The following is a 26864-nucleotide window of genomic DNA, read 5'->3' as shown; positions in this document are numbered from 1 at the left end:
AAATGAAAGCAATGCAAGCAATTTCATCCCCTGAATGAGAATATGTATGCAAGACTGGAGTAAATAGGGCAGGCTTGGAATCAAGTCCTATTTCTGCCAATTTTTTGCTCCATGACCTGCAAAACACCACTCAGTTCTCCAAGTTCCTGTTTTCTCATTGATTAAATATAATTAGTGCCTTAAAATAGTTATTTTGATGATTAAATGGAAACATTTGTGTAAAGTGCTTAGCATACTGCCAGGTAACTTGAATAAATTGTTAGCGCTGACTTGTGTATTAGTTATATGACTAAGAAAAATATTTAAATCCTCTAGAAATATGTCTCCAAGTAGACTTAAAATATTATTTTCCAAATTTAGTGCATTACTAATTAAACATGAAGCCAATAAAAATATGTACATAATAAAAGAAATAAAAAATCTTTTAAAATATTACTCTGTGTTTTCCATACTTTTACTCTGAAGTATTTCATTAAAACTTTCTGAGGCATTTAGCAAAACAAGCATTTAAATCAATTAAACAGAATAAACAGGATTGCATTACTTAATTCAGCATAAAAGATATAGTTCTTATTTTTAAAGTAAATATCCCTGGGAACATTAAATTAATACGACTTTTTGTTTATTTGACTCAACTAGCTCTTCCATGCTTCTAATAAATGAGACTGATTTATACAGTAAATATATTAAGCACTTAATTCAACTTTCAGAAATTCCTTTTGGAGACATTTTTCCACTAATCTATTTAAGTTACATAAAATGTTTTATCCTTCTATCAACTTATATTATGTAAAATTAAAGAACAGTTAGCTGTAAAGTTCAAGTCTGAATACCTAGGAACTATCTTCACTATGCTGTTTTTATCTCTGCAATTACACTACAGAAAAGCATTGAAATGACTGTCCAAAGAAGACAATTCAAGGTCATGTAAATATTTCCTATTTATGAAGAAAGAGGGAGGAAGGAGGAAGGAGGAGGGAGACCAGAGACAATGGGTATCACTACAGCCTTAGTATCTGTCACAAGGGCCCATCTATTGTCCATGACACCCAGAAAAAAAATCATTCTTTGCATGCTTTCTATTCTCCTCCACCAAACAGCATAATTTCCAGTTGTATCTCTGTAAAAGTCAGTAACACTTATGATTCTCTTTATTGTGCTTTAGGTTTACATCAAATGAGAGGGAAAGTTTTGAGACAAAGGTCTTAAAAACCATAAAATATTTCACATAACACATGCTTTAAAATCTCTATCGAATATTTCACCTAGGAGCTAAGATAGCACAACTCAAAGTTGGTACTATGTCTCACTGTTTTACATTTTTCCAAATCATAAGGAATTTGGAACATACAAGTGGCTGAGTTCATGTGTGCTGGGGGCTGAAAATACATATATGATATACATATCAAAATAATAACCACAGCCAATGGTTTAGACCAACGAGAAGCTTTCCCAGCAGAAGTATTCTGTCACTGATATTGCAGAGAACTGCTGGCGTGTGTTGATAATAAAAACCCAATAACTGCTCGTTGGTTTCTAATAGTTTTAATTCTCACCAGAAGATGTACTCCCTTGTTCCCTTCACCCAGTACTCACTCCAGATATGTCACTAACACCCTGCCCATCAGGTGTTTAGTGAATGCATGTTTAATAATGAACTAGTAGCTAAAAGTACAAGGTGAAATTAGTAAAACCTTTGTTTTTTAAGAGGAGGTATAAAGAGCCAGGGAGTCGGAGTATCCTCTGAAACTTCCTTATAGAGGGAAAATGACAAAAAGGCTTCTCAGAAGAGCTGGAGGTAACTATGATCAGTGTCAGGCTTCATATGCAAAGATGGGTTCAGGAAATACCCTAAGTGCTGAAAACTCAGGGAAAAGGAACAATCTAGAACATGTAGGGAGAACCAGGGCAAACGTGGTTTGGATGAAGTCTGGGGTCAATTAAAATAGTGCAGGAACATGTTATAAAAACAAGTTGGGTGGAGATCAAGGAAGAGCAAAACCAGGCCAATGTGTCTGTGGATTATTAAGTACACAATGGAGAACTAGCAGACAATCTCATAAAGAGCAAAGACAGGAAACCATCCATGGCCTCTTCAGAAGGTGCATACTGCATTCTACACAATGACCTTGTAGGACCAAGCATGTCTGCAACTAAACAGTTTGTATCAGGTGCTTCTATTATGTGAGCTATTGTTATCTACTGAGTTATCTATTATTCGTGTTATTGCTCATGAATAAAAATATTTCAGCTAGTTATTGGATGATTCCAAATGCCAGCAGATACGAAGGCAGACTTATCTAGATATGGCTTATTTTAATGCTAATGCCCCATATCATTTTATAAATATTAATCTAGATGTTAGTCTGAATGGGGAAAATACTGGCTGTCCTCCTAACATAATAATGAATTCTGTGTTCATGCAGAGAAGGTTCCAGTGAGAAAATGCATATCTGCAGTTATCAGAAAGTAAGAGATTTTTAAATGAATTAAAAAATACAAGATAAGTTATTTCCTCATCTTCCTGTGATCCTTGATTTATATCTCTTTAAACTAACATATTTGGACTTTATCTTTTTAGAAGATCCTGAATTGTGCTGAGTATGGCCCTAGTAAAAACATTTTATTTTAATGCGTTATTTTGATATGGTATTTATTAAATTTTCTTTGCCTATATTTGTATATCTTGAGAGGGCCTGCAAGGAATACTAAAACTAGTATTGGTTCCATACATATACGTCTATCAGCAGCCATGCATGAAAACATACGCACCATGTTCGGCTTACCCCATCACAGAGAAGGTCTTCAAATGATTTTGCTGAACATCTATGAAATCCGTTGAACAAGTGTACAGAATGTCAGTATTTCATCATAAGAAAAAGAGCAGTTATATTCTTTGAAACAATCTGTCACATGAAGTGACAATAAATGCTTGCTTCCCACATTTCCTCCCTATTCTATTTACATGAGCACCTGTGTTTAAGGGTAACCATGAGAAAATTCTCAGTACTCTACCAGCTTCAGATGTGTTGGACAGGGAAGGAATTTCACTATATCTGCATTTTGGAAGATGCAACAAATGGAAATTGCAAACCTTTGAACACCATAATCTTTAAATGCTCTTTCCTATCCTTCCAGCAGTCTTCCCCAGGCCCTCAAGGAATAAAAAAAGATAAAAACAAACACAGGAAAAAATCCAGGTCAAAGATGAAAGCCACCTGCTGTCAGCAGGGAAACAAGTCTAGTTTCTGGTAATAGCTCTCAGGAATGGAGTATAAGCATTTAATGACTGGATAGTAACTCTCACAGACATCCAGGAGCATGACCTGGGATGGCAAAGTTCACCTCGCCAGGAGTTGTATTTCTCCTGGAGGGCAGTGTCAGTTGGGCTGACTTTGTTGACCAGCTCTCAGCCCCGGATTTGTTTGCAAATCCACACATTCCCCCCACCCCCTGAGAACTTCAAGCCCAGAAGAGGGCTGAAAGGGAGGTAACCACTTTTGTACTAAATTGTCACCTCCTTGCTTATTTTTGTGAAGTTCTGAAGAATACAACTGTCTCACCGGCACAATAGATTTATTATGGAGATGTCAGAATCAACAGCTTTTGGCCACCAGTCATGTCCCTGTGTCTCCACTCTATTTATCACAGCCTCCTTGTGGTGGGGTTGCCAAAAGTCTTGACATCCTCTATACAAAGATGCAGATGAAAGTAACAAAGAAATGAAATGAAATGCAAACAGGCCAGATCTGCATTCAAGCTGGGTGGTAAGTGCTGAAGATGCCTGTTTCCTTGCTCTCTGTAGCTTTTTAGAACATTCACAGTCTTCCTTAATTTTATCACTCAATTTCAAAGCAACTCATAAAACAAAAAATGATCAAAGACAAAACACAACTTATAATTAATTCCCCTACAGCTGTAAAATATACTACCTTGGAATCATTTGTGATATTTTGAATCAATATGATCTTCGAATCAAGATATCTACTAATAGATCGGTCATGATGCAAGCTAAAGGTGACTGCATTTTCCTTTTACTGTCCTAGCAAACCCAAGTTCTTATAAATCTTACATAGACATGTGGAGTAGCTAGAAGCTGTCACACATGAACTTTTATTGAGTGTGTCTTTTGACCTCTGGGTCGCTCTGCTGGGTTCATCTGTTAAACGTGGCTTTATCTGTATATGCCATTCTGTTTGAGGATCTCTCATCACTTTATAAATATTGTCATTTTCACCTTTATATTGGGAAACAGAAGCTCCAGGAAAATGTAATTAATGTGCAGCTCCTATGTTTTTGAATTCTAAAGATTTTATGAATCAGTGAATGAGATATCCAAGAGTTCTGAACATAGGTTGTAGTATATTAGAATCTGATGTCCACTCAGAGCTTTGTAATTATATCAATTAGTTTAAGTTGATCGATACTGGGATGTTCAAATCAATAGGCACTAAAGAAGAAGAACTGTAATGAATAAAAAAAGAAAAGCAAGGTTTGATGGTGTAGTTAAAAGCTGTAATTTCTACACTGCTTAGAACACAGTTCTTTAGAATGCTCTTATTTTTGCCAAATGCTCTTTTTCTGTATCTTTGTGCAAGCAAGAGAATAAAATTCTCTCTGAAATACTTTGAAAACCATCAGTGTATTTTTTGTGTATTCTCCTATTCGATTCTATTCTCTTCTGTGGTGGTACTGAAACTGTCCCATGGAGGCAAACACACAGGCATTCTGTTGTCCATTTTTACAAATTTACATATAAGATTACAGACACTAGTACTTCTGTGTTTTTTATTTAATGCCTCTTCTATTTTAACATGTCATATTCATATTCTGATTTGTCCTTCAGAACAAAAACTGTATCTTGAGGTTTTCTAACAGTCTTGTGTTGAGACTGTCACCAAGCCCTTGTGAGGTCCCTTTTATTCTGGGAACAGTAAAGACACAATCACAGCGACTGCAGTCTCAGAGCCGTTGTCCAGGTCACTTCTCCACCTCTGCTGAACTGAGGACAGACTACAGAATGGTTCTTTGAAGACTTGGTTCAGAGGCTCCGCTTGGGGCTCTGTGCATCTCCAGAAGGAAAAATCCAAACCCCGAGCGGCCTATTTAAAATCCTGAAACTATGATCAGGATATCATAGAAACAAAACAGGAAGTTTATGTCGAGAGCAAAGAGTCTCCTTAGGAGGGGATGCAGAGGTACTAAAACACATTCTTACACTGCCTATTCCCACATGATAAATGAACTGATGGAAGCTAGTGCATTCAGCCCACTCAAGCAAGTGCACCTCCGTCTTCTGCCCAGGAGTCCTCCTTTGCCAGGTGCTACAACGTGTTCCACACGTCTGATTCAGAGACTCTGACCATCAAAAATGAAAGACAATTATCAAGAGGAGGGTGGCTGAGTTAAGTCTTCACCTAACACCACTGTCTGGCAATCAACACAGGTTACGTTGTAGAAACCAATACAGAAATAAAGATGTACCACACAGAGACATGCACCCGGTAGACACAAATAGCTCTTATTTTCTTGAGAAACTGAATTTAAACTTTTTTAATAAAAAAGAGAATTTTATAGGTAGTATTTCCCTTATTAATAGAATAAGATCTGTTTAATCTGATCCTTCACTGTTTTCAAAGGTTTTATACCTTTTCTGATGCTTTAGAATCCAAAATAAATTCCAGACAGCTTGGCAGCCAAGCAAGTAGACTTTTACTCACCTACTACTGATCTTGAGATACTTCAAGATTAGAGTAGAGGAAACAAAAATATACAAACTCGAATATCTGAGACAGTGGAAAGAGAAGAAAGGAAATCTTTATGGCAGGTATTGAGCCAGCAGTTATTAGGGGATAAATTCCTCAGAGGCTTCCATGGCAAAAAAAAAAAGACACTGCTGTTTAGAGGTGGCTGTTCCTGACTTGCCACTGGAGAATGACAAAGCAAACAGAAACGGAGAACATGTTTTCTGGCTGCTTCCAAAACTCATAAAGATTGCTGGAAATGCGAAACTCGGGTAATGCATGATGGTTTAGAACTCGGTTTCTACAATTTGGCGGATTAAATTAGGTAAATTTAGGCGGTTAATCCATCTTCATCAGGTGGGGTCAGAGTTCATTAAATTAAAAGAAAAATCTACAGCAAACTGTGTGCATCCCTTCCTAGGAATTTCTCCAACAGGAAAACAGATGGAAGGAAGGCAGAAGCACATCTGTAAGTACTGGGCACTAAATCTTTCACTGAGGTTGTAAGTGACACAGTGAAAGTAAGCACAAAAACCGAGATCAATAAATACGGAAAGTGTCACTGGCCTAAAAACACAGATCTTCAAAGGCAGTAATTGTCCAAATTCAGGGCCATATATCAAAATAGACAATGCACGTGGAGTCGAAGCAAAAGGCTATTAATGAGACCCCCCAGGCCAGTTATGTGAAAAGGCCATCCAAATTGAATTCCTGGCAGGGACCAAAGGAAATGCTGTTGAACAGAGAACTGGCCTAGCCTACAGCTGGAATCTGGAGGGGCCTGGCATACGCACGCTAACGGACAATGCTTCTGGAAAGGAATAGAATCGAAAAGCAGCACAGACCAGCCTGGAGGTGGAAAAGCCCAGGCAGGCATGGAAGCGGGCTGGTGTTTTCACTACAGGGTGTATCTTGAAGGGAAAGGGGCGCTCACACACGCCCAGGAATGAACATCACTGCACATAAATCATGTTATCTGAGAGTATGAACCTGCAAAGTAAACAGACGTAAATCTTTTTTGGGGGGGGTTATTTCATGCTATTTCACTCACCCATTCCGCCAACCTTTAATACCTCACCACAAAGATCTGTGAAATTTATCACCAATGAGATCAGCGCTCCTGGGTGTCCCTTACACCAGCTAGCACATCCACATACTGACTACTGAGCAACATCAAAGAACAACCGTCTGACAAGACTTCAGAAATCACTCAAGACTGAATACGTGGTTTAAATATGAAAAGATTGGGTAAGCAGTTGGACTGGAAAGCAGGGACACGCCTGAGAAATAATTCATTAGGAGACCATGATAAACACCTGAGAGTGACGAGGACTCTTTGGATGAGAATACTTATTCATCTCAGCCTGTCACTTAAGAACATTGCCTTGCAACATTATCTCCCAAGACAGTTTCCTTACACGCTCTCTCCCCAACCACATCCCCTGATCAAAATCTGTATCACTCAAATTGTTTACATAATTTGATATGGCTCCAAATTATTTTGATTATGTTCAGAAATAAGATTAATCTATAAAGTATAGCTATTCTTAAAAAGGAGGGCAAAATAAATAATAATTTCAACCTTTACAACTAATAATATACCAGTTTTCCCAAAATCTTTTCATCATTAGTTTGTTCCAAACCCCCAGCGTGCACACACATACACACACACACAAAACCACCATCACCACCAACTTCTTCCACTCCTGCACAGAGGTTTATCTGGCTCCAAAAGCGTGTACGTGCATGTGTGTGTTCACACACTCACATGGGGGATTTTTAGCGTTTCACTTGCTAGTATGAGCAAGCATATACGTTTTTTACAGGTCAGTCTCTTACAACGGATGGTGTGACATGCTTGAAACCAGAAATCCAAGCCACCCTTGTTTTCAGTTCCCTCCTCAGAATCTGCCACATCCAAGTTCATATGATCTCTTACACTGGTTAGTGAAACAGTAATTGAAGAGATGGGTGCTCTCACTTTTGAGGTTAACAAATAAGAAGCAGAGGAAGGTTTAAGCCTAGATCTGACTTCAAGCGGAATGCTCATGTTATTCGGGCCACGTTCTTTGATGATATTCTTACTGCCAAACCCAATACCTGGCTTTCGGTCCTCATCTTACCTGACTCTGTCTTGCTGTCTTCTCCAGGCCAGCTCTTGCCTGCACCTGTGAGAGCACAGGCCCATTTCTCCACCTACCTCTCAAACCATCATCTCTCAATGGTCCTTGCAGATTCCTCTGCTTTCTTAGTGTCATTACCCCCTCGGGAGTCTGTCTTTCCCCTCTGGCCTTGTCCTGCAAACCTTCCTGAGACACTAGACATTCACACAACTTGAGGAACCACCAGGACACTGGTGAATGATTTCTAAGTCACTAGCCCACACACCTGTGAGCCTCCGAGTCCTATTTTGAGGGGTTATTATGGCAGCATAGCTGTAACCTTATCAAGTTCAGTTCATCTAGACATACAACCTACGCCCACAGCTTATTTTGCTGTTTCCTATCAGAGTGTATCTCCCTGTGCATTTCCGGACCTGCACCACAGCATCTAGAAACTCAGCACTGGTCTACACTGCAATTATTAAAAGAGTGGCAATTAAGGAACTTATAGAAACTGTGTAAGTTAAGGGCCTTTTAGAAATAGCCTCTATCAGTAGTATCTCTTTTACTCTTATCTCTTCACTCTTGTTTACTTTAGAGAACAACCTAAGGTCTCTCAATTACAAATATTCCTCAATTCAGATGCATTCTTCAAATAGTTGCTCAATCTATCTATCTATCCTGTCACTGCTCTAGTTAAAACATTTGATAACTCTTCACTGCCTCCAGGGGAGAGTTCACACTCATTAATATGGAAATAAGACTCCCTATTATTCAATTTAACAAGCTAATCTCAAAAGACATTGTGCCCCATACATAGCCCTTGAATTCCAGTTGCAAGATTTCACTGCTCTATCACCATGCTGGCTGAAACACTGGTTTTTCATTACTTTACAGAGTGCAGTGCTCCCCACCCTGCCCCTGCCCCCGGTACTCAGTTCAAGCACTAATTCCTTGGCAAAAGGATTCAGAACTTCTCTGAATGTTTAGAGTCCTCAGACCTTCCTGGTATCACCTTGTATTCTGATGAGCTGTTTATATAAAGAGTCTTCAAGAAGTTCAAGGAAATGAGTATTGTGAAAAAACTATCTTTGAATTCAATTTTCCAACTTTTTGAAAATACCTTTATGTGTTTATTTTCCCTGTACTAGAAGAGGAAATGGTTTATTAGTTTCACCAATTGATGTAGAACATTTTTCACAGAAATTATTTTAAATTTTGTGGAAGCTCTGAAATACTACAATGATTAAACTAATGAATGGATGGTACAGAAAATGAGGAAAAGATCCCCTCACCTCTAAGTAATTCTGTGGGATGTGTGCCTACTGCTGACCCTCCTCCCTGACAATCACTGCCTTCTACTCAGTCTAACAGAGACATCTCTGACAGGTCAGCAAACAATTTTTACAGGTCAATAAAATCTTTTCTGCAGTTTACTGGCTGAAGAGATAGAGAACTCTTAAATTGTCACCAGTTTCCCATTGTGCCAAAATATTCAGTTAAAAACAGAAACAACTAAACAATAATAACAGCAAAACAAAGCCTAAATATTTCCAAATATGTACTGTGGGAATATGCTGGTGAAATAAATAGAAAAAAGGACTCCCATTGGCACAAAAAAAGCCTTTGTCAACTCGGGAAAGCATATGGAATTGACTCGTAGTTCCCTCTTAACTGAGCTCGTCCCTCTTACATCTCTGTTTAAAGCCATGAAACTCAATTTTGTTTCACAGAATTCACTTTGTTATTATTTGTCAAAAATAATAAAATAACATTATGGTGATATTTGGGGACAAACAGGAAACACCAGAGTGGAATATACTCCCAAATACTATCACAGTAAGTTTTTATGTATAAAAATAATATACAAAAGGAACAACAGTACTGTTTTTAAAAATTATAACTAAACTTGTTACATTGAGGGGACACATTAACACATAATTTTTAAGATTTCAAATTATTTTTGAATGTTCTTAATACAATCTCCACTCAGATATGATCACTTTTTACCATAATTTAATCCTACTTTATTAAGTAAAAGTGAAAATATAGACAGGGTGTGCTCTAACTAAAAAATTACAAAGAAAACATTTTGAACTAAATATTTCAAATATTTGACGAAAAGGTCATAGTAAGAAACTGAAGATAGTGCTCGATTAGCAGGGTGACTGAGTTGAGAGATACATTACTGAGTAAAGAGATTCTTTTTTTTAAGTAAATTCATTCATCACATGTCTTGATTGGATCTCACAATTTGTTAGCTTTTTAAGTAAGAACAATAGCAAGACAAAATCTTGCTGTGTGGTCTGGGTTTCTTTGTGGTGGGAAGAAACTCATCTTCTACAATTTTCTCAGCCGTTTCACTACAGAAGTTTGTTCACAATTTAAATAAAATATTCTACAGCCAATCCACAGGATTAAGATTATACTTTTAATATAAATATTTATAAATGGTAAAGTTTTCTTTAATACAGTCCTCCACCTCTAACATGAACTTTCAGCTGATTTGTACTACAATAAAAACATTACTTTGCTGTAGATGAATTTTTTTCAAGTGGATTAGATCTATTAAGAAATCAGCATTGAACCAGTGCCCAAATAACACACTTGTTATATATGTTCATCAGAGAGTGACTCTTGAAATGCATTTAATTGATTGTAAATCCTTGATGACATATTTAATGTAGCTCCTGTATACAAATAACGTCAGTCCACAGCGCAGGTTTTCAGGGTCAGGACACTGTTTTACAAGGCATGCCTCAATACACTAACACACTACAACCACTCCAAGCAATGGCCATTCATCTCAGGGCAAGAGGCTTCAAGTGAAATTGCTGTGACTCTTAGATTATGAAAGAATGAGTATGTCTTTTAGAGGCTCTGTCCTCCGGGGCAGAGGGGATCAGTGGGAGACAGCATTATTGGTTAGGACACTTGGTGAAGAATGATCCAGGCTCACAAGTTGGCCTCCTTCAAAAGCCATGTTTTCATTAGCAATTTTAAGTGCAGTGATGGTTTGTATTCCTGTCCCTGGAAGTGTTCAGAAGCCAGAGGGCACAGCCCGAAACAAAAAGTGATAGGCTCAGAGGGAAGAAAATGAAAAGTTTGTACAAGACCAAAGAGAGCTTCCAGCTGAGTGTATTTATTAGCGTAACAGCTCTTCCCTTAAAAACTGGCTTTAGGCTGAAGGTGTCTGTCTACTTACGAAAGGTTATTTCAGTGGAGATAAATCCATGTCAAAAATAATATGCTGCTGGATTCCAGTAGCATTGTTATTGTATTAAGCTTATATTAGATCAAATGAAAGTTTTAAAGGCACATAATGAACACTTGTCAGAGTTTTTTGGTTCATCTGTCATTTACCATGGGTCTTCCGAAAGTTCACAGAAAATGTACTTCCTGAAAAAACTATGCAAGTGTTTTTATTGTTTTTTTTTCTTTTGCAGTAAACTAAGCATCTTTTAATTCCATTTTCCCAAGAAGAACTCTTTTGTATGCCTTCAGTAAATTACATAATTGAATTTTACCTTACAAACTCTTCCAACACGAGAAAGGATGGTCTTATCAGAAGTAGCACTTTCTTGAGATGATTCTCGAAAGAAGAAATATATTTTATCATCATCTGGATTGTAGGTGTCTGGTATGGGGAATGTTCCAATAAATTTGGCTCCTGTTTGAAAACAAAAAACAAGAAACTATAAATTCACATACTGACATGATCCAGCCATAACAGTACAGGTGTCTTTTGAACACACACCAGCAGCAGGACAAAGAAAAGGAATCATGAACTGAATGTGGGAATTGGGAGTTGTGGATGAGTTTTTTTCTACAAGAGTCCACAAAAGAGGTCCTGAAGAAGCTCTCCAGGCGCCCCAGAGAGCAGATGAGAGCGTGACTGGTGGCTGCCTGACAAAGTTGCCATGGCCTCACTGATGACTTGTAAATCTTTTCAATCTGTGATTTCATAGGCTCCTTCTGCCTGATGGAGTCCATTTTAATGCACAATGTCTTTTGTTTAGGATTTATTTATTTATTTGAGAGGGAGAAACAGAGAGAAAGGTCTTCCATCCACTGATTTACTCCCCAAATGGCTGCAACAACCGAAGCTGAGTGGATCCGAAGCCAGGAGCCAGGAGTTTTCTCCGGGTCTCCCACGTGGGTGCAGGGGCCTGAGGACTTGGGCCATCTTCTACTGCTTTCCAGGTCACAGTAGAGAGTTGGATCAGAAGAGGAGCAGCCGGGACACAAAGATGCGCTGTTATGGGATGCCGGCACAGCAGGTGGGGGCTTAGCCTACTATGCCACAGTGCCAGCCCTGCACGATGTCTTTAAAAACATTTTTTAAAGTTTTATATGAGAGGCAGAAAGAGAGAGACGGAGGGAGGGAGGGAGAAAGTCATAGAGAGAGAGAGAGAGAGAGGTCCCATCTGTTGGTTCACTCCCCAAAAGTTCACAGTGTTTTGAGCTGGGACAGGCCAAAGCTGGGAGACTGAACTCAATCCAGGTCTCCTGTGTGGCTGGCCAGGACCCAGCCATTGGAGCCATCACTTGCTGTTTCTCAGAGTGCACACTAGCAGGAAGCTGGAGTCAGGAGTGGAGCCGGTATCAATGTCAGCACACCAATGCGGGCCATGACAGCCTCACCAGTCGGCCAAACACCCGCTTCACCACAGTGTCTTTTATAGTTCAGGAAGAACTATAACCCCTTCTCAAATGCTGACATACTATAATGCTCTTTGCTGCATTCTGAGCAATTGCCAAGGGAAAAAAACGACAGAAACACCTAAGGTGCTTGGGTCAATTCCAACATCAGCTCTGAAGACACCTTCCAGGTTCTGTCTTGTCTCTGCCACTTTACTGGAAAAGTGAGCACTGGCAACTCATTTATCTTCTCTATATCTCAATTTTCTCAGACATAATGGGAGATTACCCATGTCACCCGCTGGTGTGGTAACGGATGCGATGACCAAGTGAGTTAATATAGATAAAGCACTTAGCATCTGACAGCGCTTGACGTGCAACGAGCATTCAGTAAGTGTGATTTATTATTAGGAGGGTAATGGAGATGATCATCGTCATCATTCTTATGACCACAAATAAGAAGCTGATGGGACTGAGCCTATCTATGTGCTCACATGAGTAACATGCAGATATAAAATATTCAGTGGGTCTACATGTACATATATGGAAAGATGGCTATAAATTATGTGAAGTGGAAAAGTATTTGAAATACAACATACTCTCATATGGCATCAAGGACAAATCAATTTGAGTTACTAATGCCTTGCTTACACAGTGCTGAACAGGAGTAGGAGTTTAGCCTAGTGGTTAAAATGCTGGCTCGCACCCCCAGTCACATCTGAGCGTTTGCGTTCAGTATCTGGTGCTGGCTCCTGACTCCAGCCTTCTGCTGATGCACAGCCTGGGAGGCAGCAGTAGGCAGCAGGATTCCTGCTCCTCACAAGGGAGACCCAGACTGAGTTCCCATTGCCTGCCTTCATCACGTGCCAGTCGCACACACTGCAGGAATTTCAGGGCGTGAATCTGCCTACTGGGGCTCTGTCTCTGTCTCAGTCTCTTTCTCTCTGCTTCTCAAATAATTAAAAAAAAAAAAGACTTCAATAGACTCTTACCCTCCACACTATTTCATTTTTTCCCGATGGCCCTAGAATATTACATAAAAATTCAATTTTTAGAAGACCACATAGGGTTCTCTTAATTTTCTTTTCTAATTAATCTTAACAATTCCTCACAATTTTTTCCCCTGTGCTTTGTCAAGCCCTTTGTTCCTGCTGAAGTTAAATCACAAACAGTTGGCTTTCCTGAGCAAAGTAAAAATCCTTTTTGAGTCACCACTTAGCACTTCTGATTTCCTTTTTTTTCTTTTTCTGTTTTATTAAAAAAATAACTCTTTGTGGAAAGACATTTTCCCATAACAGTGGGATGAGAATTTCATCAAGTTCATTAAAATGAAGAAATATGAATTCCATTATTCTTTTTATTTATTTTTTCTAAGATTTATTTATTTTTTTGAAAGGCAGAGTTAGAGAGCCAGAGGTAGAGAGAGAGAAAAAGAGACAGGGAGTCAGAGAGAGAAAGAGGCCAATCTGAAGCCAGGAGCCAGGAGCTTCTTCTGGGTCTCCCACATGGGGTGCAGGGGCCCAAGCACTTGTGCCATCTTCTACTCCTTTCCCAGGCCATAGCAGAGAGCTGGGTCAGAAGTGGAGCAGCTGGGACTAGAACGGGTGCCCATATGGGAAGCAGTGTCACAGGTGGAAGCTTTACCTGCTGTGCCACAATGCTGCTCTCTGAATAGCGTTTATTGGAGGTACACATGCAGCTTGGTGACCTTGTAACATCAGTATCCTGTGAGACCTGCATCATGATTGAGTTGAATTTGTAATTAAAAATTAATAATATGAGGGGCCAGTGCTGTGGTGTAGCAGGTAAAGCTGCTGCCTATGCTGCTGGCATCCCATATGAACAATGGTTCGAGTCTCAGCTACTCCACTTCCTATCCGGTTCTCTGCTATGGCCTTGGAAAGCAGAAGATGGCCCAAGGGCTTGGGCCCCTGCACCTGCGTGGGAGACCTAGAAAAAGCTCCTGGCTCCTGGCTTCAGATTTGGGGAGTGAACCAGTAGATGGAAGACCTTTCTCTCTGTCTCTCCCTTTCACTGTCTGTAACTCTACCTCTCAAATAAATAAATGAAATCTTAAAAAAAAAATAGTGATAGAATATTTATACAACTGTTCTCCAGAGACAAAATGAAAAGTCAGGGACAGGAAGTGGAGCGGCATCACAGGGAAGAGGCGCACCTGTGAGGGAGGGCGTGGCCTGTGAAGCTTCCCCAGACACTCAGCAGGGGAAAGGGGCCACACGAGCGGACTGTGTGGTTTTCACGTGTTTGCAGGGTTCACCCGTAGAAACACAACTCTAACATTAACAGAGAGCAGAAGGTATGAGCTCTAAATGGGTGCAAATAAGCATGACAGCTCACTGCCATGTTGCAGACTGTGCAGGACAGCCAGCTGTGGGTGGGAACCTTGTGCCCCAGTGCTGCCTGGTCGTGCAAATGGACAAAAGGTGGAGAGTCACAGCTGGGCACGTTTTGGAAATTTCCTTATGGCATCAACAGGGGAAATACTGTAGAGTTCCAAATGCTATTTATTTTCACTTTCAACTAGTATATAACATGAAACAAAAGTGGTATTGTGTTTAGTCAATCACTCCTGATTTTATTGAACCCCATCTTAAATGCTGGCTCTTTCATAACTATTGTAAGAAACTGTTTTGGAGGGACAAGCTAGAGCTGTTTAAGCCAAATACTTATTATCTGAGAAATCTGATTATATAAAAAGAATATTCAATAGTTCTCTGTTCTGTGATTTAAATAATAAGCATACTTATGAGTTAAAAATAAATACAATTTTCAAGAATGGAAAGTTCCTTTCTTGCAGATTCAATTTAGGTCCTGTCTGAGAATCCTGATGTTAGTATTTTATGATAGAAACTCTTTCCTGTCTTGATGCCAAAGTTGGGTAAAAATAGGTATCATTTAATTAGTGCATAATTGTTGAATTAAATAGTTTTCAATCAGACCAAGAAACACCTGGGCTTTATTACCGCACATTTATCCTTTTTGGCATTTGAAACACATTGCCTAATGGGGATAGAATCTAAAATTGTGTAGTTTCACAAATAAACTTCAGTTAGAGGCACTGTCAGCTGAACATGACATAGACCCACAATGTATGCACCACGTTCATTTCTCCCCATGAGCGCCTTTCACCCAGATGAGCACATGTACCCTGTGATGTAATAGAAAGCAAGTTCCTGACATCACTGTATCTTTTCTTTTGATATCATTTTCCTGTCACTTTATTTTTTCCCCTTTCATGTAGAGAGAGAACTTATAAACAACAGAGCACCCAAGGAGAAATTACAAATGAAAACAGCCTCCATATGTTAAAACTGAAAACGTAAAGCAAAAGTTCCCAGGCGCTCCAGCAAAGACAACAAAACACATGCAGCTGAGGCATCATTTTGTTTTCATTTTCTAAGCAGTCATATTTCCTAGTTTTATCCTAGAATGCAAACAAAACTCAACTGCATTTATGTAACCACCAGAACTTGTATCTCTCTTCCTACTTCCTCATATGTTCTAAGATTAAGTTAATAAAGAGTGGAACCATCTAAGTCTTCATCCAGAGCTGCCCATTGTAGTACACCTTTGTAACATTGTATCCCGGTAAGGTAATTTAATAGATGGTTAAGTATCTGAAGAAAGGAAAGAGGATTCATATTTCTAGAACTCTTGGGACTGAATCAGACAGTTCTAGAGGAGACTTGCACCATTAAATGAAGAGTTCAGCTGATTTCACGCTGGTTAAAGCCAGGCAGATAGAAAACTAATAGTCTTATCTATTGAGGGTGTTCAATTCACTAAAGGGTTCAGTGATAAAAGCAGACTTATGGAAAATCCACGTAGCATCATGTTAAAATTCTGGGCAGGCACTTGATGTAGCAGTTGGATAAACTCCTGGGTCCCACATCAGGGTGCCTGGGTTCCACACTTGCATACCTGATGACACACGCCGTGAGACCTGCATGGAGCTGCCAGCTCCCAGTTTCTGTCTGGCCCAGCCCTGACTGTTGTGGTCATTTGGGGAGTGAATCAGTGGATGGGAGTTTTCTCTGTCTCTATCCCTCCCTACCTCTCTCCTTTCTCCCCTCCCTCTCCCTCCCTCACCCCTCCCTCCCTCTCTCTCTACCTTCCAAATTAATAAGGTTTATTTATATATGTACATAAAGTCTTTGAAATTTGCATCTGAACAGTTAAATAGTCAAATGCAAATTTAATCTTTGTATTTCACTTAATCTAAACATAATACTGCATTTATAAGAGTCTATTTCATCACAGACATGTAGAAAGTAGACTCTTAAACTGACAATGAAAGTACAAGAAGCAAAATATAACAAAAAACTTTCAAACTATCTCATCAGAAATATATAATATACTGGTGTAAGATGTAGGAGAAACACAAAAAATATTGATAATGACTCCATTATTTGAATGTTTATTATCTGTCAGTTCTTTCAACCTGAGAGAAAACTTATGAAACTCGGCAGTGAGTTTCACAACACATTCTATATGAATAGTAAAGAAATTTCACAAATGTGTTGCAAAATATCATGACAGGCTATTATGCATAATTAATACACAAGTATACTTAGCAAGCCCTGCCCAACAGAAATTTTCAAGTTATAGAAATATCTCACATGTGTGCCATTGAATATTGTTGCCCCTGGCCCTGGTAGCTATTGAGTACTTGAAATATGCCTAATGTGACTGAAGAACAAAATTTTAATTTACTCAATTAATTGAAATTTAGAATGTGATATGTGGCTAGTGTCTACTAGTATTGGCACTGCAGCTTCTGAGCCAGTAGGCTGTGTCACTGACCATCCTGCAGTGGTCCAATGTTAAGACAGAAATGGCCTTTGTCCCATAACTACCACCCAAAGGCCATCATTCTTCCAGACTCCAAAGGATGGACAGGTTGCTCTCCTCAAGCCCTCAGTGTAGTGATGGAAGGATGGGCTTGGCAGCTAGGAGACCTGGAAATGTCCTTTCTTCATGCTCCATGTCAGTTTATAAAATACGAGGCTAAATAAGACTCTGCTGTTCCCAACAATTGGCACAGTTCACCTGTACTCTCTCTCCTCACATTCCCAGCTCCAGCCAGAGGACCCCATCAACTTCCACAAGTGTATCTGAAGACAGCCATTTCTCATAAAGGAATGCTCCCTCGGCCAACACTCTCGTTATAGGAATGTCACCATTTCTTTAATTTTTCCTCTTGGCTTCCATGGACTGCAGGACTGACCAATTTGGTCCTGTCCCCTCTAAATCTGGCCCGTTGACCCCTTAGCAAGTGTCTGACTTGCTACATGCACTTACCCGAGCTCTGCCAGACTGGCAAGGTCTCCCCCATTGCTTGCCGAACCCCACTTTCTCTTTCTCTACTAGTGCCTACCACCAGACACATATCCTTGGTCTGCTGTTGCCAAACATGGCATGAATACCTGGGTCCTGTTTGTGATCAGGCTTCAGGAACATGGGATGTGGTCAAAAGGTTCTAATTTGGGTTAAGGGACTGTCCTGTGCTGTGAAAAAATGCAGGGGGGTAGACATTCTGAGTTTCAATCTCACTCTACTTCCTGTTTAGCTGTGGACCACTATCTGACTTCTCACATATTCCCATATGTGAAACACAAACAGTAACTCTCTCAGGATTATGCCAGTAAATGAAAGAGTTCGGCAGAGAATTTCCAGCATGGATGCTACATAAAATAAATATGAAGGGGAAGAGGTGGGGATGGGGAGACAGGCTGGTAATAAATAGGGCCAATAAGCAGTAGGCAATGGCAACCATGGAAAGAACAAGGCCCACAGAAGGAAGGAGAGGCCTTCACTGTTAAATCAGACAGAGAGGTGAAGAGAAGGAAGGAATCGATGATAACTTCAAGGTAACTGGGTGGGTGAAGTTAAAAAACCAGGACAGACGAATGTCCAGGAAGTTGGCACAGGAGGACAGATTCAAGAGGAAAAACAAGTATTCAAAACAGTTATGCTCACAGGATTCTAGAATCTTAGACCCAATTAAAGGAAGGGACATTAAAGTACTCAAAAAGTCTCAAAGCAAGTTAGTGGCACAAGCAATCGAAGCTCAGGCACAGATACCTTTATTCTCACACAAAACAATGAATCCAAATGTGATATGTTTAAACAAATATTTTTAAATCCCCTTGTTTGCAGAAGAAGTTTGGAATTTCAGTTTTAGGAAACATTGGCACATGGGAAACAGCTGAACTCCAAGTACTGGGATGAATAAGCTCACAGAATTAGGAAGCATAGAGGAAGAGAAGGAAAGGGGGCTGGCAGTCAAAATGCTGAAGAGATGTCAGAGGTTTTATTCCTACCTCGCACTTCTGCACTCAGGAGTGATGATGATGACGATGATGAACTGACACTGACTCAGCGTTTAAAACTGTCTTCCCAGACTTCCCCATATGTTCTAATCTAATCCTGTAGGCATGCAGAATGGACAGTAGATGCCACATGTACAGACAAAGAGTATGAACGCACAGAAGGGTTTGGACAAGGTCACGTACAAGTGATAGTGAGAATTTAAGCACAATTAAGTTCCATAGACACTGAGCTCTCACACCAACCCCCTGCCACTGTATTGGTTTCTGTTCCTTTCTCCTCCTTTTTTCAAGCCATGGCCTCTTCTCTCTCTGTCCTCATCCTCTTCAGTCTTCGCTTCATGCTACTGCATTAATTTAGAACAACAATGGTCTGGTCCCCTGGATGAAAGGTGGACCACTGGTGGCTCTCTGTTGGCTTCAGGATCGTATTTACAGTCATGTGCATCGTCCAGTCTGTCCTTATGTTCTGGGCTGAGCAAAGCAGTCATCACCCATGGGGTCAGTGTCCCCTCACGCCCTCCCCTGCGTTTGTCCATGCAGGCTCCATGTGTAGAACAGCACTCAGTTTGCAAAGGTCTCCAAGTTTGTTCATTACGGGAATGAATGCTAAACCAACTCAAAGGCTTCCTACTTCCCGATTCCCTTCTCACAGCACTAAGAGTAGCATTACAGGCACAAAACAGTTAAATACATATTTTCAACGTGTTTTAACAAATCAATAGACCTCTTAATGGGCATTTCCTAGTTAAGAAAAAAAAATAGAATAATCTATTAAAAGAAAACACAATATTTACCATTCCAAGGCAGAGAGTACAGTCTTATAATTTATTTAAGAATAGCTTATTACTTACACAAATATTTAAACTTTTCTATAGGTGAAATCTATAGAATTATTTTCAAACCTAATTCCACCAAAACCTTGCAATGCACAAAAAGATGGTCTTATCTTGCATGTCTATTAAGAAATTTTATGAGAAATCACATATTTTCCGATGCTCAGTATTTTCCCTATATAGGATACTGTTTTCAATAAAAATCACATTGTTACGCAAACAAGTAGATGTGGAGGCTTTGACTAAAGAAATGTCTACCGCTGCGGCCATTGGAGGGTGAACCAACAGCAAAAGGAAGACCTTTCTCTCTGTCTCTCTCTCTCACTGTCCACTCTGCTTGTCAAAAATAAAAAAAAAAAATAAAAAAAAAAAAAAAGAAATGTTTTAAAAGTGCTTTCCCTTTTGTTCATGTTGTCACTGCTTGAATGCTTAGATAGCCCCTAGGAAATCTTCACCGTGGCCTCCTCCACAAAACCCAATATTTATGGTGGAAACAGAAATGCCGTCTGCCTGCTTAAATAAATGTTATGTTATTCTGCCACACAACAGAATAACATATGATAATTAGAAACAATAAAAATCATAATAAAATGTAACTTGTTGCAAGGCAGTGGGGCTTGCATTTCTCTTTTAATTATTATTTTACATTTTTATTTAATATATTATATTCATTTTTCTTTTTTTGAAAGTCCAAAAATATTATATGAGCCCTACATAAAATAGTAACAATGTAAAACTTTATAAATACAAATATGCTCATGACTGAAGAGAGATATGACTTAATTCAAACAAAAATCATCTTTAAGCAACAGAAATTAACATTACAGAGCAGAGAAATTAGCATTACAATCAATCCCTCTGGAATGGGCTGATAGACAGTATATGGCTGAGTCATTAAAACACGGAATGTGAGATTAAGATTGTCTGCTTGAACCCCGGCTCTGCACCCACTAGCTCCAAGACCCTGAATGAATTACTTGATGTCTTTCTACTTTAAGTTGCTCTTCTCTGAAAGCATAAAATAACACATCTTATATGTCCCTGTGAGCATTAGAAATATCTGTTAGAGTATAGAATCTTGTCAAGCTTATGGACATAGTGCATACTCAAGAAATATCAGCAATTACCACACACACAAATGATTCTGGAGATTTGTTTAACTTAGCATGGGATTAATTCAAATGTATGTCTAATACTGAGCCAAGTTAATCATCCAACACAATTTGAATGAATAATAATGAGCTTATCGACCCAAAAACAAAGGCAAAATGATTAAAAGTGGGAGAAAAAAATCACTAACCACTTAGCCAGTAGTGCTCTGAAATGTCGGTTCTGATGTAATGGTGATCGTGAGTCGGCCCAAGAGACCGTGTGAATGCCGTGTCCTTGCCAAGGAAATCAGAGGCTGTTCCAGAGTAGAGGTATTCATCTGGGAGAGAGAAAAATACATAGGACTTCTAATAATACAGCAGTAGATAAGACCAAAGATGTACAGATTCCACAGCATGACAACAAAATGTGTATGCCTAGAATATGGTGTTTCATAAATTGCACTATGAGATTTTGGAAATTTAGCTTAATTAAAGAAAAAGACAACTCAATTAATGTTGGTAAGCTGACACTAGATACTTAAATATAAAAAGGACTACATTCTCTCTCCTGAATTAATAACTACACAAACATTAGCTTCTCTTCTGGATAAACCCTTCCTCTTTCCCTTCTCCCCACCAAAATTCAAAGAAATACAACTGGGTGTTTGTAGCAACACACACACACACACACACGTAAAAACTAAACTGCAATGAGGAAAAGATGGAGTAGTTAGTAGAGTATTTCCTTAACCAATACAACCACAAGGACTACTTTCCTTCGCCTAACCTCTGCTGAAAGAAAACTGCTGGCACTGAAGGCATTCTTGGTAATCACAACGTGTTGCATTCCTTGCAGCTAATGTCTAAGAGTTCTGATAATAAACAGGGATTCTTGAAAAGGGAAAGATGTTGCCACCACTGTGTACCAAACTGCTTTGTCCTAACTTGCGTCAAGAGTATGTCCTAGTTTTATCAAAGAGATAGAGAAGACAGTGACATAGAGATAGAAAGAGACAGAGGAGGAAGAGAGAGAGAAAAAAGAGGAGTAAAACAAAGGAGAGGAGATGGAAGGAGGGGGGAGAGGGAAAGGAGGAGGAGCTGGAACTATGGCAGGAAGGAGGAGGAAGATAGAGAGACTTGGAGGGGTGGGGTAGGAGAGAAGGGGCAAGGTGGAGAGATGAGGGCAGGGAGAAGAGGAGGGGAGTGCAGGGTCAGTGTCCCCTGGCGGTGTTCGGTGTTCAGGGCACTGGGTGGGGGCCAGGAGGCTGGTCCTTCAATGTAGTACACTGACCCTTGGACAGCTACGCCTCTGCAATTTCAAGAGATCTGAACAGTCAACTACTTTAGGTCGCACTTAAAAGAACAAAGTAAAACCTGGGTAATCTCCAGAGGGAATGTAGACTTTTAAATGCCTAAACAGGCAAGAAAAGGCATTGTTTTGTCAGTTAATTCAATCTTGCTCAAAAACATAATCTTTAAATTTCTACCATGTATATACACTTTTAAAGAGACTATCTAAATCCTTTGATTTTATCAGCCTAAATAAGCCTTTCACTAAACTATTTGGGACAATTCAGTGTAAATAATGACAAGATTCCCACTTCTAAAGGAAAACACACACACACACACACACACAAAGCAGAAAAATCCAGCTTCATAAAGTGGATGTAGATGTGGTACTGTTCCTGTCCTCCCAAATGTTTTTCCCCTAAAATACATCAGGTAAATAGCAATACTGCATTGTGAAACAAAAGGAAAAACTAATACAACAAAATCACAATAACAAAATCATATGAGAAACTTGGATAAGATTCAAGAAAGCAAAGTATCAGTTTGAAACAAAGTTATAGATATTTGAATATTTTATATTTTGCATTTTTAAAATAAATATTTTGGAATAAAGTGGTTTCAACTTAAAATGGATCTGAATATCCTGTCTTTAAGAACTATTTTCTTTATATATATTAAATTACTTAGGAATTTCTAAGAAGGCTCACCAATGCCTACAACGTAATGATTTTTATTAAGGGTGTGTCAGCTCCACTTGACAGATGAGAATCACAAACTCTTTATTTCATTTTCTGAGAATAATGCCTGAACATTAGTCATATAATTTTCACAACACACAAAAACACACAGGCTGTCACTTCAAAGCAGGATCATTGGTTCTCACTAAGCGAAAATTAAAATGTCATGGTGCTTCACTCTTATCATGTATTCAAACATTTGACAGACAAGTCGAATAAAAAGAGACTAAAGTCATGAACCAAACCCAGACAAAAGGAGCCCTTATAATGGCTGAAACTCAGAGGTCCTGCTGACATCCCTCAGAACAGACTTCAGAACACATGGGCCCGGCTTCTTTGAACAGGAGAGACGTCTCATAAGAGAGTTTAGATTGCATACAAAGTGAGAGAAGACTAATGTGCTTGAAAAAAATTCACAATTCCATGAATAAAATCAGGTTCGAACAAGACAGATGCCTCAAAAAGAGAGTCTAAGTTGCATACAGCATGAAAGAACACTAAACATACTAGCAAATATCTCACAGCATTTCCATGAATATAACCAGGTTTGGTGAAATTGGAGAAATAGATGCTACAACATCGGTTACCTACAGCTTTATTGGTTTGCTTTATGTATTTACCCACTTAGGGAATTGCTCAATTTAGTATCCATCCCGAACTGAAGGGATACATCTTAGTATAAGAAAATCCCAGAAATCCGTATATAAAATTATAGTAGCAACTCCACATCATTTGCATTAAAAAGAATGTTCAGGAAAGTTCATGGGAAAAGTAACATGACTGGCATTAAGGATTGCTGTGGCCTCACTTTCTTGCTAAGGAAGCTTGGTATAAAATTTCGGCACTAAAATACTAGAACAAAATGGCTGGTAGAAGATTAATCCAGAATTATCTTCAACTCAGCAAGCGCACGCAGGTTAGTCTGCAGACATCCACTCAGGCAAGTCGCTCACAGTCAGGACGGGCTGCTGTTGGCTCACCTGTCATGACCGAAGCAAAGGGTTGCTGTGGATCAAAAGGACACTTCAGTCTGCCGGACTCCACGCCGTGCGTGTCCAGCTTGAACAGAACTTCCTGCAATGACAAGAATTCACACCAGCAAGACTTTTAAAAATATCACCATCCAAAAGAACACAGGAGATCAGAACTAAATCCTCACCCACTAGTTCAATAAAAATGAGCTGCACATACTAGGGTACTTCAGAAAGTTCACGGAAAAACATGAAAGTAAAAGATACGTTCATTTTGTGCAGAAAGATGTCCATAGTTTTCTCCTAAGACACAGTTCCCATGAAGTTCTTGAAGACACTTCATACAGCATGTTGTGCTTCACTCTTTGGAAATCTGGCAAGACTCAGCACACAAGTGCTATTCTCCTGTTGCCCAAAGTGGCAATGAGAATACTGACTGAATTTTTCAAGTGGAAATAGCAATATATTCATCCATCCATTTAACCTAGACCACTATCAGTATCAAAATCATCACCAAGCACACATACAGTTGAAGCTTAGTAACTAGCTTCTTGAGCCCAATAAGACTAACTTCCTTTTTTACAAATGAAATTCTTTTTTTTTTTTACAAATGAAATTCTTTTAATAATGACAGTTTCAGAATAATGATTTTGATCTATACACCCAATCATCTGCAGATACATCAATGTACTCAAACCTTATGATATTTCTAAATCTTAGTGATGTACAGTGTTCTTGGGCAGGAGGCTCATTTTCAGAGCTGTTAACACATATGGAGAAAAAAAAACCCTGCTGTAGTATTTTCACTATTATGAAAACACTGTACACATTAAAGCCACATAGTTATTTTGGCTGAAATATCTATTTTTATAATAGTGGCCACAGACAGAATGACATTGGCAGGCTTCTAATATTCAAGAAAAAAAAATAACATCTTAAGTTGAACTATCCAAGAAAAATACGAATGCATAATGAATATGGCCCCATGAGCTTGAATGTTTCATAACAATGACAACGCTATACCATCCAGCAAAGAGGCTGATGACTCACACTGTGCGTGCGCTGGACAAGCCTAGCATCTGAGACATTCTCTTCAGATGCAGGATCTACAGTGACATCAGAGCACACAAGTACTGAGAAAGAAGCATTCAGTACGGCCAAAGTAGAAAGCAAATGATGAAACAAAGGCTTAGAGGACACTGGGTTATTTATTGTGTTATGTTGCTATTTGAAATATTTTTTCTTTTCTTTGGAACAGGGCCATTGCCTAATTTAAAAAAAAATCAAAGCAATTTAAATAGTCTGATTAACAATTGCTATTCCATAATTTCATGTAAACATAATTTAATACCAACAATAAAGGTAACTAACAGTAAGTAACCAAGGACCAGGAACTTTCTGTATCTTGTCTTACACAATTCTCACCACAAGCCTAATGGTGTAGCCACTCTAATAATTCAAGCTTTCTAGGTGTAATATTGAGGACATAAGGTGTTACACACTTTGGTGTCACAGAGTTAGTAAGAGGTAAAACATGAGCTTGAACTCAGGACTGTCTCCAAAGTTTATGCTCTGAGCAAATCAAGTTTCAGAATTTACAATTAGTGGACTTTAAAACCTATTGAAATCAATGCACGGAATCATCGTGGCCAAGTAACACAGCTGAGTTCAAGTGTGTTCAGTTTGGCCGTGCCAGCACGTGAAAAGACATAAGGAAGCACAGCTATGAAGAAAGTCCAATGAGAACACATTTAGGGAATGGTTTCCGACTGAGGGTGAGCCAGAGCTGCGCCAGGAGAAGCCACCTGTAGGCAGTGACCTGTAAGTACATTTAAATACCATTAAGGCCATGTTCTCCATCAATCAGTAAAAGGAAAGTAAACTAAGTCCTTGTGTCTCAAAAATCGTATAATAAAAGCTAAAACAAAAAACAAAAAAACCTGACAGAATGTCACGGTGTACCCAACAGACCAGGTGAACCTTTTACAAGTGTACAGACTTCTGCTTTCAAGTGCAACACTTCATTAAGTTGATATTTGTGGAAGCTGAGGACAAGATTTCCCTTCATAATCTCCTTGAGATGGGAGGCAGCAAGAAAGCAAGTTTCCCCCAGCCAGCCAAGGACGCCCACAGGAAAATGAAGGGAAAAACAGCAGGTGCTTTAATGCACTTACTGAGATAAACTGATGGACTCGCAGGACACTCTAGGTTTTAAACTTCAGTTTTAAAAGATTTTTCACTGTGAAGTGTTAAGACTGATTAATTATTCAAAAAGCACCTGGGTTGTACATATAGAAATATTGTTAGAGAAGAAAAAAGTAGGTAAAAATGATACAAGAAAATATGTAATCATTGCTACGAGGCAATGCTATGGTCAATATCATCTCCACTTAGAAGATCTGCTGTAGTGGGGAACTGGCCTCTAATCAGGAGATTAAACACCTACCAGGTACACCTAGTACTTAGGAATATAATTACTTTGTAAAGTAATATTATATTTTAAAACTCGTGCCTCTTCACCTCTCTGTGTCCCTGCAGCCCAGAAATGGATGGCTGTTTAGTCCCTGGAAGAAGCAAGCGCTGTGCCCACGCACATGCAATTGTGTTCTGTCTCAGAGCAACTCTGTGAAGGAGCTGCTATTTTAATCCTCATCATTCTCCCGAGTAAACAGAAGCTTAGAGAGCTTCTGCAGTGTGCATACGTGCACAGAGCTGGTGCATGACTGCAGCGTGCTCGGAATTCCGGCTGTTCCTGCTCAGACTACTCTTAGGAGCTGTTGACAACAGCCTCAACTTTTCTTCCGAGTTCTGGATCCAACGGCTCATTTGGCGTGGCCAACGGAACGTGCCTCAAATGCAGAACGTATGAAGCTAACTCACCATCCTCCCAACAAACTACTACTATAAACTATTACTACTCTCACCTAAAAAAATAAATAAAATCAATAGTATCATGCTTGAACTCACTGCAAGCTAGGATGCATCTCAGCTTTGCGCTCTTTGCTCCCATGGCCCCTGCCCTGCCGCACAGCAGTCCCACGTGCACCATCCTGCACCCCGTTTGTACGCTGCTGTTCCCTCTCCCCTTTCAGAATGATTGCT

The 26864-nt window shown here is 39.3% G+C and overlaps 1 protein-coding gene across 1 annotated transcript in view; it reads right to left on the bottom strand.

The window, feature by feature from the left end:
- Nucleotides 1–26864, bottom strand: part of SEMA3D (semaphorin 3D) — a 191210-nt gene that overhangs the window by 45781 nt on the left and 118565 nt on the right. Inside the window, exons 7-9 of the mRNA XM_062179057.1 lie at nt 23772–23865; nt 20974–21102; nt 11374–11516 (exon numbers count right to left, since the gene is read on the bottom strand). Coding sequence (XP_062035041.1) covers nt 11374–11516; nt 20974–21102; nt 23772–23865 — 366 coding nt within the window. The remainder of the gene's footprint in view (nt 1–11373; nt 11517–20973; nt 21103–23771; nt 23866–26864) is intronic.

The sequence above is a fragment of the Lepus europaeus genome, chromosome 20 (genome assembly GCF_033115175.1).
Source record: "Lepus europaeus isolate LE1 chromosome 20, mLepTim1.pri, whole genome shotgun sequence".
In the NCBI taxonomy this organism is placed as follows: domain Eukaryota; kingdom Metazoa; phylum Chordata; class Mammalia; order Lagomorpha; family Leporidae; genus Lepus; species Lepus europaeus.
Note: the sequence above shows the minus strand (reverse complement) of the source record. Positions and strands in the feature narration are given on the sequence as shown.